This window comes from Heloderma suspectum, chromosome 13 (genome assembly GCF_057233095.1).
Source record: "Heloderma suspectum isolate Gila_16-S chromosome 13, 16-S_ref, whole genome shotgun sequence".
Taxonomy (NCBI): domain Eukaryota; kingdom Metazoa; phylum Chordata; class Lepidosauria; order Squamata; family Helodermatidae; genus Heloderma; species Heloderma suspectum.
The window spans coordinates 27437774-27452249 of NC_139470.1; the positions used below are offsets into that span (position 1 = coordinate 27437774).

General features: G+C 47.5%; 1 protein-coding gene across 2 annotated transcripts in view; it reads left to right on the top strand.

Annotated features, from left to right (window-relative positions):
* The window catches only part of SEC14L2 (SEC14 like lipid binding 2), a 38525-nt gene extending 33013 nt beyond the window's left edge, over positions 1-5512 (top strand). The window contains exons 11-13 of one of the 2 annotated variants that reach the window (XR_014785704.1): positions 731-900; positions 3334-3601; positions 5200-5511. Coding sequence is in view for 1 of the 2 variants with exons in the window: in XM_084819434.1 (XP_084675560.1) it covers positions 731-900; positions 3334-3482 (319 nt within the window). In the remaining variant the exon portion in view is untranslated. Of the gene's footprint in view, positions 1-730; positions 901-3333 lie in introns of both variants that reach the window. The other variant, XM_084819434.1, reaches the window with a different exon arrangement.
* The last annotated feature ends 8964 nt before the right edge of the window (positions 5513-14476 follow it).

A 14476-nucleotide genomic window follows, 5' to 3' on the forward strand; every position in this document is an offset into this window, starting at 1 on the left:
CATTTTTATCCATTCTTCAAGTTGCTCAGGATGAGGTTCTCTCCCCCTCGCCACCTCTTTGTCCCTATAACAACCATGTGAGGTAGATTAGGCTGAGAGGGAGTAACTGCCCAAGATCACCCAGTGAGCTTCATCAGTGAGTGGGGATTTGAACCCAGATCTCCCCAGCCCTAGTCTGATGCTATAACTACTACACTGTGCTCCCTCTCTCACATACAAGGACCAAGGCTTTAAACCCAAGGTCACTCTGTGCTTGCCTGCCGCAAGGGATGACGGGCCAGTTCCACACTACTACTGTTCCTCCTCTTCTCTCCCCCCGCTCCCCCCCCCAGCTCACCGATGTCTTCCCCAGCAGGTTTGCAGACCCTTCCCTTTTTCCCCTTCTAGGTCTGAAATGAGATGTAGTTTACGCAAATATCACTTAACGATGGTTTTAAAAAAAACTGTCCTGGGCTGTGTGTGTCTAAGCCAGGGGAGGACTGCATGATGGTTCTCCCTATTTTTTTTAAGCTTTCGGGGAGGGAACGTAGCTCAGTGGTACAGCCCCTGCTTTGCATGCGGAAGGTCCCAGGTTCGATCCCCGGCATTTCCAGGTAGGGCAGGAAAAACTCCTGCCTGGAACCCTGGAGAGCCTTTGCTGCCAGTCAGCGCTGACAGTATTGGGCTAGGTGGACCAAGGGCCTGCAGCTTCCAACACTTACCCTCTCCCCGCCACTTCCCCTCCTCACAGATGGCAGTTCATGTCAGAGGGTGCTGATATAGGCTTCGGCGTCTACCTGAAGACCAAAGTTGGGTCTCGTCAGCACGCTGGTGAGATGACTGAAGTGCATTTGAACCAGCGCTACAATGCCCACCTGGTGCCTGAAGATGGCTCGCTCACCTGTGCAGATGCCGGTGTCTGTAAGTCTGCTGCAGTCTCCCTTATCATCCATCCCACACTGTTTGGTTAACCTGCAGGGATGTAACTTACTCTGCATAGGATTTCATGAGAACCTTTTTTCGTTGCGCGTTTCATTTGTCCTAACAACACTTAAAAAAAAAAAAAAGTAATGTAGCGCTCAGTATATCACTTTTTGTACAACATATTTTCATGAATATTTGGCACATCTCGGTCTTCAGTTGCTTGCATTGGCTGAGCTGTTGCTTGCATTGGCTGGGGCTGTTAGCCCTCCAGCTAAACTTCTGTCATGCACCGGGCTGACTCGAAACAATTCAGTGGCTGAGGTAGAAAACTTTAAAAGCTTTCAATCTACCCATTCTGAGACTGGGAGTATACGTATTCATGAGTTAGGCTACTAATTAGGGGTGTACGAAAGTCACTTACCTTTTAACGAAATGTGATTCGAGGTGGGGGGGAGGCGCTCTGTCCCTCTCCCCGAAATTCTGGCCGGGGGGGGGAGGCGCTCTGTCCCTCCCCCCCCCCGAAATTCTGGCCGGGGGGGAGGCGCGCCATCCCCCCCCCCGAAATTCTGGCCCGGGGGGGGAAAGCGCTCCGTCCCTCCCCTCCCAAATCCTGGCTGGCCGGGTCCGCAAATGGCGGTGGCCGTAGCCGCCGCCGTTTGTGTCCCTGCAGTCAGCCGTTATAGGCTACGTAAATGTTTACGTAGCCTATCATGGCTGAGTAAAAAAAACACACGCGCGTACGCAAATGGCGGCACCCATGGGCGCCGCCATTTGCGTCCCTTATTTTGGCATGTCTAGTCTACGTAAACATTTACGTAGACTACGGCGAAAATAAGGGGAACGCAAATAGCATAGACGCTACGCTATTTGCGTTCCCCTTATTTTTGCCGTAGTCTACGTAAATGTTTACGTAGACTAGACGTGCCAAAATAAGGAACGCAAATGGTGGCGCCCACGGGTGCCGCCATTTGCGTACGCGCGTTTGTTTGTTTTTTACTCAGCCGTGATAAGCTACGTAAAGATTTACGTAGCCTATCACGGTATTTTTTAAAAATCTAGCCATGATAGGCTACGTAAATCTTTACGTAGCCTATCACATTTTTTTGTTTTTTGTTTACTGGAAATGGCGGCGGTAGCAGCCGGTCGGAAGACCAGCCGCCGCCGCCAGGAAGATTCACCCAAGGTAAGTCCCATCCCGGGGGGGGGGCACAGACTGTTTCGCCACCAATTTCAGGGGGCCAAATGCGCTGGCATTCGGCCTCCCCAAGATTCGTGGCAAAATTCTCTGACATCCCTACTACTAATTAATTTTGTGAAACAATTGATTTTTAGAAATGGGATTTTTTTCATAGAAAAATAACTTGATGGTAGTAAGTAATAAGCCTTCACAATGTAGCACATAAAACATATAAAATATACATTATATTCTGTAGGGATGGGTGGACCCCCCCAGTGTCCAGTCCCAGAGGGGGTGGGTCTGCTGCAGGAAGGTCTGGGCCACTTAGGGCCCTGCAGATTTCCCCAGAGCCCTGGCACGCCCACCATAGTTTGTGGGGAGGCTCACTGGCTGTCTAAAAAGTTCGATAGGTTAATGGTAGACGCCGTTAGCCTATCACGGGAGAATTACAACCGTAAATTGCGTCATTTTCGGCATTTACGGCCGTAAAGTACTTCTGTGTAAATTGCAGGCTTTTACACCACAATTTATGTAGAAGGAAGTTCTTTACAGCCGCAAATGCCATAAACTATGCAATTTATGGCTGTAATTTTCCCGTCTTATGCTAATGGTGACTGCCATTAGCTTATCGTGCCTTTTAGACAGCTGGAGAGCCGTCCCGTGAACTATGGCAGATGCACCAGAGGGTGCCGGTCCACTGCAGATTCCAGTGGTCAGATTCTTGGGAGTCCGTGGCGGATTTCTCCAGCATCCTTAATATTCTGTAATAAGATTAGCTGCAAACCACGCCCAGAACATAAGACATTTTGACTGTTACCCCTTCAGTCTGCTAGATCTTCTGTCCTAGGGGTGGGGAATTTGTGGCTGTCTGGATGTTGTTGGACATCAACATCCATCAGACCCAATAAGCATGGCCAGTGGTCAGGGATGATGGGAGTTGTAGTCCAACAACATCAGGAGGGATCGCCATCCCTGCTATGTGTACTAAGTGCTGTCTATGTTTAGCTGCTAAAACAGCAGACTGGGCCACTTCTAAAGTTACGTACCTATCCTGTGGAAAAATAGAGCAAGGGGAAAATTTCTACCTCACCCCACATCACTGTGAGGGAGACATAGTCTCAGCTTTCAGGGACTTCCTTCCCCAAGGGAAAGAGATTGCTTTGTGGTCTTCCTGGTTTCTAAACCATTTGTGAAGAAAAGTTGGCCATCCTGATGTGTGACTTGCTCTATTTCTCTCCTCTGCCCCCATGCAGATGTCCTGAGGTTTGACAACACGTATAGCTACATCCATGCTAAGAAAGTCAGTTACACGGTGGAGGTGCTACTTCCAGACAAGAAATCAGAAGAGGAAATCCAGCAGCTGGAAGACAAAACAAAGCAGCTCAGAATTAACCATGCCTGATGGAATTTGCTCCACACAAGCAGAAGAGCGAGTGCCGTTGGGAGGGGTATTTGCTCAAGCAAGATAGCAGAATGAACTCTTCAAGGATAGGATACGTGAGGTTTCGGGACTTAGTTGGGGTGAGGCTAACAGCTGGATGATTTTGGCCTTGAGGCAGTTGCTGCCGTATTGGCCCTTTCCAAATGGCATCTATTAGCGGTGTGTAGGATTGGTACGGCAAAGTTTGTGGCAGTGGAGAGTTGGAATTTATATGACCAATATTTGGGATCAGCTGTCTTCTCTCTAGTTTTGTGCCAGTTTAGATTGTTAGTCTGACGGGAGACAGTTGGGGCAGCCTGCCTCTGTGTTTACATGATGCTTTAGACCCTATGGTGCAAGTGGAGTGGGTGGGAGGAGGATGAATTTAAGCCTTCCCTAACTTGGTGCCCTCTAGATGTATTGGATGACAACTCCCATAACCCCCCAGGCAGCCTAGCTGGCTGGAGGATCATGGGAACAGGGAGCATTGCTAAGCACTTAAAAGATTGGGGGCAAATCTGTGTGAATCTGCATATGCTAATATATATGTAAATTTAGGGGGAAATAGCATTTATTTAAATTTCTCAGAAGGCAAAGCCAGTAAATTAATTTCTCATCCAAATCATGACAAATAAAATAAAATCTTCAATTCATTTGCGGCCCACTCCAGATCATCCCAAATTAGTAGTTTCTCTTTAATGACAATGAATTAGCAGTGGTGTGAAAAAAGGGGGACAGGAGTGTTTTTATGAGCAGCTCTCTCTCTCTCTCTCTCTCTCTCACTCACTCTCTCTCTCTCACACACACACACACACACACACACACACACACACACAGCAATTAAGCTAAGAAAAGAACCTTCCATCGGCACCAATGGACACCGCGAGCCCTGGGCTGTAGAACCAAGCCAGGGTCCCACAGACCCAGGCTGAGCAATGCCCTTGATGGAAGTTGTAGTCCAAGACATCTAGCAGGCTTCAGTTTGGGGAAAGCTGGTTTAAGCATTGCTTTGCTGGATCAGACCAAGGGTCACCTAGTCCAGCATTTTTGCTTCCATCCAGGGCCAGCGGGGTCTGAAGGCAACAGCCCTGCCCCAGCGTTTATCCCGTTCCTGTTATGCAGCGGTATGCTGCCTCGTCCATGGAGGCTCCACTCAACTACCATGGCTAATGGTCGCTATTAAGCCTATCCTCTATTAATTTTTCTCGCCCCCTTCCCCTTTCTTTAAAGCCCCCCAGGTTTACTGCCCCTCACCACCTCTTGTGGTGAATTCCACGTGTTCACGGAGGATGGTGTGACACACTTCCTTGCAGACCTGGCCTGCACGACCTGTGGCCCATCGAGCACCACCAGCTCTATCTAGGGTTTTGGCGGTGGTGGTTTTTGCAGCTCCACGAACGGCATCTCAATCGCACGCATGACAAACAAGCAGAAATTGCGTCGGGGAGATGAGTCGTCTACCCATCAGGCCTCCAACAGGCTTTCTCCACCCCAGTTTGCTGCTAATGGATTGCCTTAAACAGTTAATCCACCCGCTTCGTTTACTTTGCCAGCACAGGTGCCTGTGACATATGAAGGACATCTGAAGCCAGCCACCGCCATGGCTCTAGTTCTGAATGTACGAAAATCCTGCACAAGTTTCATAAGCAGTTTATGTAACGAGTTCTTTGCTTCTGTTTTTTTGTTTGATCTTGCACAGCAAGGTGGTTTCAGTTGCACCTGTGGCTTGTTCCAGAGCCAGAGAGAGAGCTAAGAGGAAGGCTACCCACCTCGTCCAGCCCTTTCTTTAGGACCTCTCTGCCTAAAGTTGGAGTGCTCGGGTGATATCGGAAACTGGTGGCCTGCAAAATATTTTCCTAACGGACGTGTCCACCCTTGGCTCACAGTGAAACCCGAGTCCTGCTGGACTATCCAGAAAAGACATAGCACTTTTGATCCCCCTTCATCCTTGATTTTTCAGTTATCTTGAAGATGAGAAATTTTAATAAAATGTGCGTTGGTTTTGAGACAGAGCTACTTTGTCTGTATGGCTACGTCTGGCCAAAGAAGAGAATGGAAATTGATTGTATCTGCTAGTGAGTGCGTTTCTATGTTGCCTTGCAGAGGTGCAAAAAGTGTGGGCCACAGGCAACCCCCCAAGCCCTGCCTGGTGGTCCCCCAGAAAAAAACCAGGGGAAAAGGGAAAATGCTGTAGGAATGGGCTCTATGGTTCTGGAGCATCCTTGCAAGCAGTGCTCCAAGGCTTATTATGCCTTCTTCCTAGGAACTATGGCAAAAACTTTAGGAACTATGGCAAAAACCATACAGCCTGTTCCTAGAACATCTTTTCCTCCCTCCCCACCTTGTTTTTTTCCTGCAACCATCCCAGGTAACAGGATGTTGGAATCCTTCAGCAAGCGAGTGGATTAGAGGAGGGAGAATGGCTAGGAACCAGGATTCCTGCATCACAGGGTGGGTTGAGAACTGAGGTTTCTGGGCGGAGTGTTGATTTTATCTGATCAAAGCAGGTGCCAGGCCTCTGAAACACTCTTGGTCAGAAGCTGGATTTGAGTATGGGGGGGGGGGGATGAGTTGTATGTGCATGCACAAACATGTGCAGCCCATGCCACCTCAGCAGACACCTGATGCAGCCCACAGGGCCAGAAAAGTTGTTCACCCTGGTATAAGGTATGGGGGGGGGGGCTGTCGCTTGGGGTGGCCGCATGTGAGTGCTGTTAAGGGGTGGGAGCAGACATACCTGACCCTGGCCACTGGAAAGTTCTGCACACGCCTCATTGGATACATTCTACCTCTTATGATTATTTTAAGCATTTTTATCCCTGCTCTTGCTTTCGAACTGTGGTGCTGGAGAAGACTCTTACAAGTCCCCTGGACTACAAGGTCAAATCAGTCCATCCTAAAGGAAATCAACCCTGAGTGCTCATTGGAAGGACAGATACTGAAGCTGAAGCTCAAATATTTTGGCCACCTAATGCGAAGAGAAAACTCTCTGGAAAAGACCCTGATGCTGGGAAAGACTGAAGGCAAAAGGAGAAGGGGACGGCAGAGGATGAGATGGCTAGATAGCATCACCGATGCAATGAATATGAACTTGAGCACGCTCCGGGAGAGAGCGCAGGACAGGAAGGCCTGGCGTGCTATGGTCCAGGGGGTCACGAAGAGTCTGACACGACTGAACAACAACATCCCTGCTCTTCTGCCAAACAAGCTCCCAGAGCAGCTTAGTTAAGATCAATCAAAAGAAGACATGCCTGCCATAGAGATGGGAAATTTTGAGGCCATGGAAAAATACCTTTTTTTCCGGGGCCTTTCGGAAAAAAATTGAAATTTTGGGAAAAATGGAAAAATAAGCAATACTTTTTTTAAAGCACTCTTTACAGATCTAAAGTCATTTGCTGCCTTAGCACAGCCTTCCGCAACCTGGTGCCCTCCAGATATTTTGGACTTCAGCTCCCATCAGGAATGCTGGGCATTGTTGTCCAAAACATCTGGAGGGCACTAGTTTGGGGAAGGCTGCTTTAGGAACATAAAGCAGCCTTTCTGTTCCTAAAGTTATTTTATGTATAACTTGGTTTGCTCATAAAATTATTATGTTTAAAAACATTTAAAAGTAAACTCAGTAAATGTGTAATTACTGTCTGAATATACTTTTACATTTAATGTACCAAACACGATAATTTTATGAGCAAACCGAGATATACATAACATGTTTTAGGTTCCTATTTACTGCCTGACCAGAGGGAACATCAGCAAGTAGCCCGTGAAACATCAGACTCATCCTGGGAGCAGGAAAACTGGAGGCAGAGGAAGAGTGGTGTATAGCATCTGTTCCTATTTGTAAGGAGGTTTAGGGAAATAAACTTCCCTAAGTTTGTGGGGTGGAGCTTAGGGAAATCTGAGCATAAGGGAGCAATCTTATGGCCACTAGACGCTGTCTAGAGGGCCACAGGATTTTTCAGGTTCTGGGAACCGAAACCACATTCCCGGCCCCTTGTAGCCGGCGCGGTTTTCTCCATGCTGGCTATGTTTCTGTGCTCGGAAAAAGGGGAAGTCTGGGGGTGGGGAAGTGACCATGGAAGCTGTGTTACACAGCTTCCTATGCGCCATGGGGTTTCCCCCCACGCCTGCTCTGAAGTTCCCCGGCTAGACAGGCGAAATACGTCCTGCATCAGATAGTCATCAGCTTCCAAGTTCGGAGGCTGACAGCTCTCTCCATAGGATTGCACCCTAAATGTCTATCAGTAAAATATACTTTAGGTCAATAATTTGAATAAGGAATGAGAGAAATAACTATGCTGGGAACCTTACAGAGATTATTAAAAAAACATTTTCCTCCCATGGCTTCATTATTTCCAGACATTTACATCTCTAGTCTTTCTATAAAGGTGTTCTTATTACATAGTTTTTAGAAAACATTTGGGGGAAGTAAAGGCTGGGTAACAATATATAAACACTTTGTCTTAAATTCTAAAAGAATTTAGAACTCTTCATACTCCAGAGTTGTTCAATTGCTGATCAAATTTGCAGATGACACAAAATTGGGCGGGATAGCTAATACTTTGGAAGACAGAAACAAAATTCAAAGTGATCTGGATAGACTGGAGCGCTGGGCAGAAAACAGAATGACATTTAATAGGGATCAATGCCAAGTTCTGCACCTAGGAAAAAGAAACCAAAGGCACAGTTACAAGATGGGGGATACGTGGCTCAACAACACTACAAGTGAGAAAGAGCTTGGAATTGTTGTCGATCACAAGCTGAATATGAGCCAACCATGTGATGTGGCTGCAAAAAAGGCAAATGCTATTTTGGGCTGCATTCATAGAAGCATAGCTTCCAAATCCTGGGAAGTACTAGTTCCCCTCTACTCAGCACTGGTTAGGCCTCATCTGGAGTGCTGTGTCCAGTTCTGGGCACTGCACTTTAAGAAGGATGCAGACAAGCTGGAGAGGGTTCAGAGGAGGGCAACAAAGATGATCAGGGGACTGGAAACAAAGCCCTATGAAGAGAGACTGAAAGAACTGGGCATGTTTAGCCTTGAGAAGAGAAGACTGAGGGGAGATATGATAGCACTCTTCAAGTATTTGAAAGGTTGTCACAGAGAGGAAGGCCAGGATCTCTTCTTGATCATGCCACAGTGCAGGACACGGAATCATGGGCTCAAGTGACAGGAAGCCAGATTCCGGCTGAACATCAGGAAAAACTTCCTGACTGTTAGAGCAATGGGACAATGGAACCAATTACCTAGGGAGGTGGTGGGCTCTCCCACCCTGGAGGCCTTCAAGACGAGGCTGGACAGCCATCTGTCAGGGATGCTCTGACTTGGATTCCTGCATTGAGCAGGGGGTTGGACTCGATGGCCTTGTAGGCCCCTTCCAACCCTACTATTCTATGATTCTATGCATTTTTCAGGAAAAAAACAAAAACGGTCTTCGGGGGGGGGGGGGGGAACCGTTTTTCTGGTTTTTTTCCAGGCCTTCACATCTCTCGCCTGCCCGCAGGCTTGCAGTCTAAAAGACACAACGCAAAAGATAAAAGGGAGGAAGGAGGGAAACAAGTGAGCCCAGGCTCCGCTTCTGCTCGTGCGCAGCTTCCATTCGCTTAAGTGGAGCGTGTGCAGGAGAACTTCCTGATGGATTGTGTCCCATATTCACTTATTTCTAAAACTTAAACTCATCCTGCCCTTTGGCCCCACATGGGGCCCCCCAAGCCAGCTTGCAATCACAAGTTTAAAAATACAATGGTAGTAATAAAATGAAACACAACTAAATGTTGTTTATTACAACTATGCAGACAAACTGGAGAGGGTTCAGAGGAGGGCAACAAAGATGATCAGGGGACTGGAAACAAAGCCCTATGAAGAGAGACTGAAAGAACTGGGCATGTTTAGCCTTGAGAAGAGAAGACTGAGGGGAGATGTGACAGCGCTCTTCAAGTCCTTGAAAGGTTGTCACAGAGAAAAAGGCCAGGATCTCTTCTTGATCATCCCAGAGTGCAGGACACGGAATAATGGGCTCAAGTGACAGGAAGCCAGATTCCGGCTGAACATCAGGAAAAACTTCCTGACTGTTAGAGCAATACGACAATGGAACCCATTACCTAGGGAGGCGGTGGGCTCTCCCACACTGGAGGCCTTCAAGACGAGGCTGGACCGCCACCTGTCAGGGATGCTCTGACTTGGATTCCTGCATTGAGCAGGGGGTTGGACTCGATGGCCTTGTAGGCCCCTTCCACCCCTACTATTCTGTGACTCCATGATAAAAAAAACACTGGAGAAAGCCCCATTTGGATTTTGTGCCCAGGGCCCTGAAAAGTCTTGGAGCACCCGCAGCGGTGCTAAGTATGTGGGCAGCAGGTGAGAGAGCTTGTGCACATAACAAGCGTGTGTTTTTAAATTCTGGACTAACTGCTCTGGAGTAACGATCACCACTTGGCTCTAGCTTTTCTAGGGTTTGGGTTATGGTGGGTCTAGAATAGTTGAAGACCCCTTGCCCCCCAGTCAGCCAAAAATATCACCATATTTTAGCTTAAAGCTCATACTGTCAATAGCTAAGCCGTAGGGGAGGGATTTCAACCTTTTAGAATGGGGAAAAACCTATGCAAAAGCCGGGAAACCACCCGATGATTGATGGTTGAGGGAAAAGGGTGTGGCTATCTGGGTAACTTCAGAGGAATGGATTTGGCCCGCGGACTGGAGGTTCAACACCCCTGCTCTAGGGGGAAGAGACTGCCTCAGCATGGCTGCTTGCTTTCCCAAGGAAGAAGCTGAACAGGTGCTTTAAAAATCTATTGTTTAAATTGGCTAGCGCTGAGACTGGGATCAAAACAAACAAAACAACCTATCAAGTGGAAACCTAGCAGATCCAAAAGGTGGAAAAACCAGTGAGGCCGGTTCAAAATATGTCAACTGGCCAGTGCTTTTTCCGTTCTCAATTCTACGCTTTCCCATCTGCAAAATAGGAGGGGTTGGCTATTTATATAGTGCTATCAATATACCAAAAAAAAGCTTACTAGAAGAATCCACTTTAAGACTAATTGAAATTTAAGACGAATTACCTTCTGTTGAAAATATGTTATTGAAAGAGCAGGCCCTTTTGTAGGAGATTACCTACTTCACAGGGGCAAGCCCAACGCCTTTCATTATGTCATTTTTCCGTAAGTCTAAAAAGCGCAACTGGACTCCTTTAAATAAGGATTAGTACATGTCTTCCTAATTGTTAAACCTATGTACAGCGTATTTTTCAGGATTTTATGAGTGAAAAAAATAATCCTTGCCCCAATGTGCTTACAATCAAAGTGTCACACCAGGAGCTATATTGAATCATACCACAACACATTTCTCTCTCCTGCCTTCCTGCTTCAGTTTCAGGTGTCCTGAGAGAATCCTGCTATGAAAAGGGCACCCGGGAGGGGGAAAGGGAAAGAGAGAGAATTAACGGTATCTTCCAAAACACACCAGGTAATTTCCAACCCCTGAATTTGTGATTAATCATTTGACTGAAAGGCGTTCTCTCTCGCCCAGCCTTTGGTGCTGTGTCCTTCATTAATTTACATACACAGAAGTAAATCAATCACGCATATACATACAGCTGTGCTACGAAGAGGAAAGTTGCTTGTCCCCGGCTGCAGTCAAGGAGGTTTTTTTTTTTATATTAAAGAAAGAAAATAAGCAAAACCCTCAGCCACCTGGTCCTAAAAAGTAAGGTAAGCCCCTGCCCCTCCACTCTGAAAATGGCATATATAAGGGTGTTTCTACATTAAGCAAACCCCCTACAAAAATCCACATCCTTTCCGGAGCTTCCTGCTTTGGGTTTCTTTGCGGGATTAGGAAAGGCTTCTTTACACTGCAGCCACGTGGTTTGAACTGAGGGGGTGCCTCCCTCCCCCCCTCCCTGGCATATGTGCAAAGTGTGTGTGTGTGTGGGGGGGGTGTCCATGGGTCTTGTTTTCATAGCTTCTGCTGTACTCTTTTCTCTCAGCCTCAGGAAACCTCTGACTTACTTCTGAGTAGATATAAAATGTAAGATTGTGCTGCAAGTCTGCAACCCTCAGCACACTTCCTTGGCAGTAAGCCCCACTGAACTCAGTGGGGTGCTCTGAATCAACAGAGGACGTTGCTTCTGAGCTTGGTGGGGTGGGGGATCAGATGTGTCTCCCTTCGTTGCAGGGAGGCCTTTTCCCTCTCCTCCCTCCAACTGAGAAATGTGCTCAAGCATTTACATGGCAGACACCTGGGGATCGAGTAAAGTCCTTCCTCAGCAAGACTTGAGCGGAGGCAGGAGTTGCAATTGGCGGGCGATTCTTGCCCTCCTGCCTGCCAAACCTGCCCCCGCCCACCCCCGCAACCCATCCTCAATGCCTTCTTTCCTGACCGCGCCCCCAGCACCTGAAAACAAATGCCCACAGCAGGCAGACGCAGCTGTTTCTCCCGCTATTGAAGAATTTCACGGGGAGGTCACAGCACTCCTGTTCCGTGGGCTGGAAAAAATGCCACGTTTTGCATTTGGGGAAAACACGGGATACAGGATGGGGGAAATGGCGGGGGATGCCCTGGAGGGCACCGGTGTCATCTAAAGAGCCCGCAAACCTCCGTGACAGAGACATCTCAACAGCAGGATAAAGGCTCCGTGTGATGAACCCCTCAGTCAACGCAGGTGCTTTGCAAAGCAAGAAAGAACGGGGGGAACTCATCACAGCAGGAGTATAGAGTTGTGCCCCAAAGGCCCCTGGGATACATGCTGAGAGTGCCTGGGAGGACGAAGGGAGAAACAAACCATGGGAAGCCATCAATCGCCTGTCTGTCGGTGGCAGCACGGCTTACCGAGCAATCAACCAACCCGCTGTGGCTTATTGTGACGTGCAAACCAGCCCGCTGTAACTTAACACTCGTACTGCCAGTAACAAAACCTTAGGAGAGACATTTCAACATAATGGAGAAAAGAACTGTACAAAAGGGGTGTGGCCATCTGGGGAACTGGATTGGGTTCCTGAGGCTGCCAACCCCTGCTTTAGTACATGTGTCCAGAGAGCACCAACGGGTCTAGTTTTATTGGATGACTTACAGTTGTTGAGGCCCAAGAATGTGGACTGGATGTGGGCCAATAAGTGGAGACTCAGTCCAGACAAGACAGAGGTCCTGTTAGAAGGTGTTTGTCTGCCCATCTGAGTGGTGATCAACCTATTCTGGAGGGGGTTGCGCTCCCCTAAAGGTTCGTTGTTTGGGGGTGCTCTCGAACACAGCATTTATGCACCAACTCCATCCTTATATGGACAGAGATAGCCTAGCGACAGTTATTCATGCTCTGCTGACCTGTCGTCTGGATTACTGCAGTGTGTTACGTGTGGGTCTGCCTTTGAAAACGATCTGGAAATTTCAGCTAGTCCAATATAGGGCAGCCAGATTGTTAACAGGGACTAGAACCAGGTCTCGGTCACTGCCCTTAAGGTGGCCATTCTTGAACAAAGGAACTTCAAAGTCAGCAAAACAATTTAACAACAATTAACAAGAGGTCCATCTCTTGTCTCCTGCAGCTTGAATAGGGCAAAGGTTTTTAAAGTCACACTACATGTGTTCATCATGCAAGGATGCCTGTGTTACATGCTAGATGCACTGTTACGCATCTTTATACAAGATTCCATTCCTAATCTTTCCAGCTGAAAAAGAATCTTGGGCAGAACGTGCTTGGAAAGACCTCATGAATTATCCATTCCTGGTTTTATTGTATAAGCTTACTCCTCAGGCTGTGCAAGTTAACGGACTTCGGTATCCCTATGGCAGCTGGCTTTCTGTCACTCAAGACCACATGCCCACCAGCCAGTGCTTTCACAGGCTGACCTAAATAGTTTTTTAGAGCCATCTTTGTTAAGGGCAGAAGTTAGCTCTGTGAAAGAAAGGAGGAGGGGCTAACTTAGGGATTATTTGCCAATTCCTGTCTTTGGCCTTGGTATGTAATTTAGCCTCTTGGGAAACTTAAGGCTTGGGTTACATTCATCCTTTTCACAAAACAAGAAAGTCCCTGGAGCACTACACATCTGTTGCGGCATATGGTTGTGTGGGCGTCAGATGCATCTATCGAAGGGGGTTCTAGCCCATGGGAGCATATCTAGCTCCCAAGTACATCCACGATTTCAGCAAACACCTACAAATATAATGTGGGGATGAGACAACCCTATCCGATGACTTGCACATCATCCAGTATATTAGTGACTGGGGAAATCTATTTATTTCTTACATTTCTATCCCTCCTTTTTTCCTCCTTAAGGAACCCAAGGGGGTGTACGTAATCCTCCTCCTCTCCATTTCATCCTCACAACAACTACCCTGAAAAGGGTGTTTTCTACTATAGGACCCAAGCTTTGGATCTCTCTCCCAACAGGCTTGCTTAAGAACATAAGAGCCCTGCTGGGTCAGACCAAGGGTCCGTCTAGTCCAGCATTCTGTCCACAGTGGCCAACCAGCTGCCCATGGGAAGCCCACAAGCAGGACACAAGCGCAACAGCACCCTTCCACCCATGTTCCCCAGCAACTGGTGTACAGAGGCTCACTGCCTCTGGTACTGGAGGTAGCACACAGCCCTCAAGACTAGTAGCCATTGATAGCCTTTTCCTCCAGGAATTTGTCGACTCCCCCTTTTAAAGCCATCCAAATTGGTGGCCATCACTACACCCTGTGGTAGTGAATTCCATAGTTTAACTACATGCTGTGCAACGAAGTCCTTCCTTTTATGCTTCTAGTCGGGTTTGTTCTTTTTTAGGTTTTTACCAGGTCTTTTAGATTTTGGTTCCTAATTTGGACCTTATCTGGATAAGGCTGCTATTGCATGATTGTTGTTTTTTAAACTGCTATAACTTTTAATTTCTTGGAATTTTAACATCTGTTAGAAACCAGTCCTGAGAATTTTTATACTGAAGAGTGGGGTATCGCATACTCCAAAAAATATTCGGAGGATAAATAAGAAGGAACGCTGGGATACACA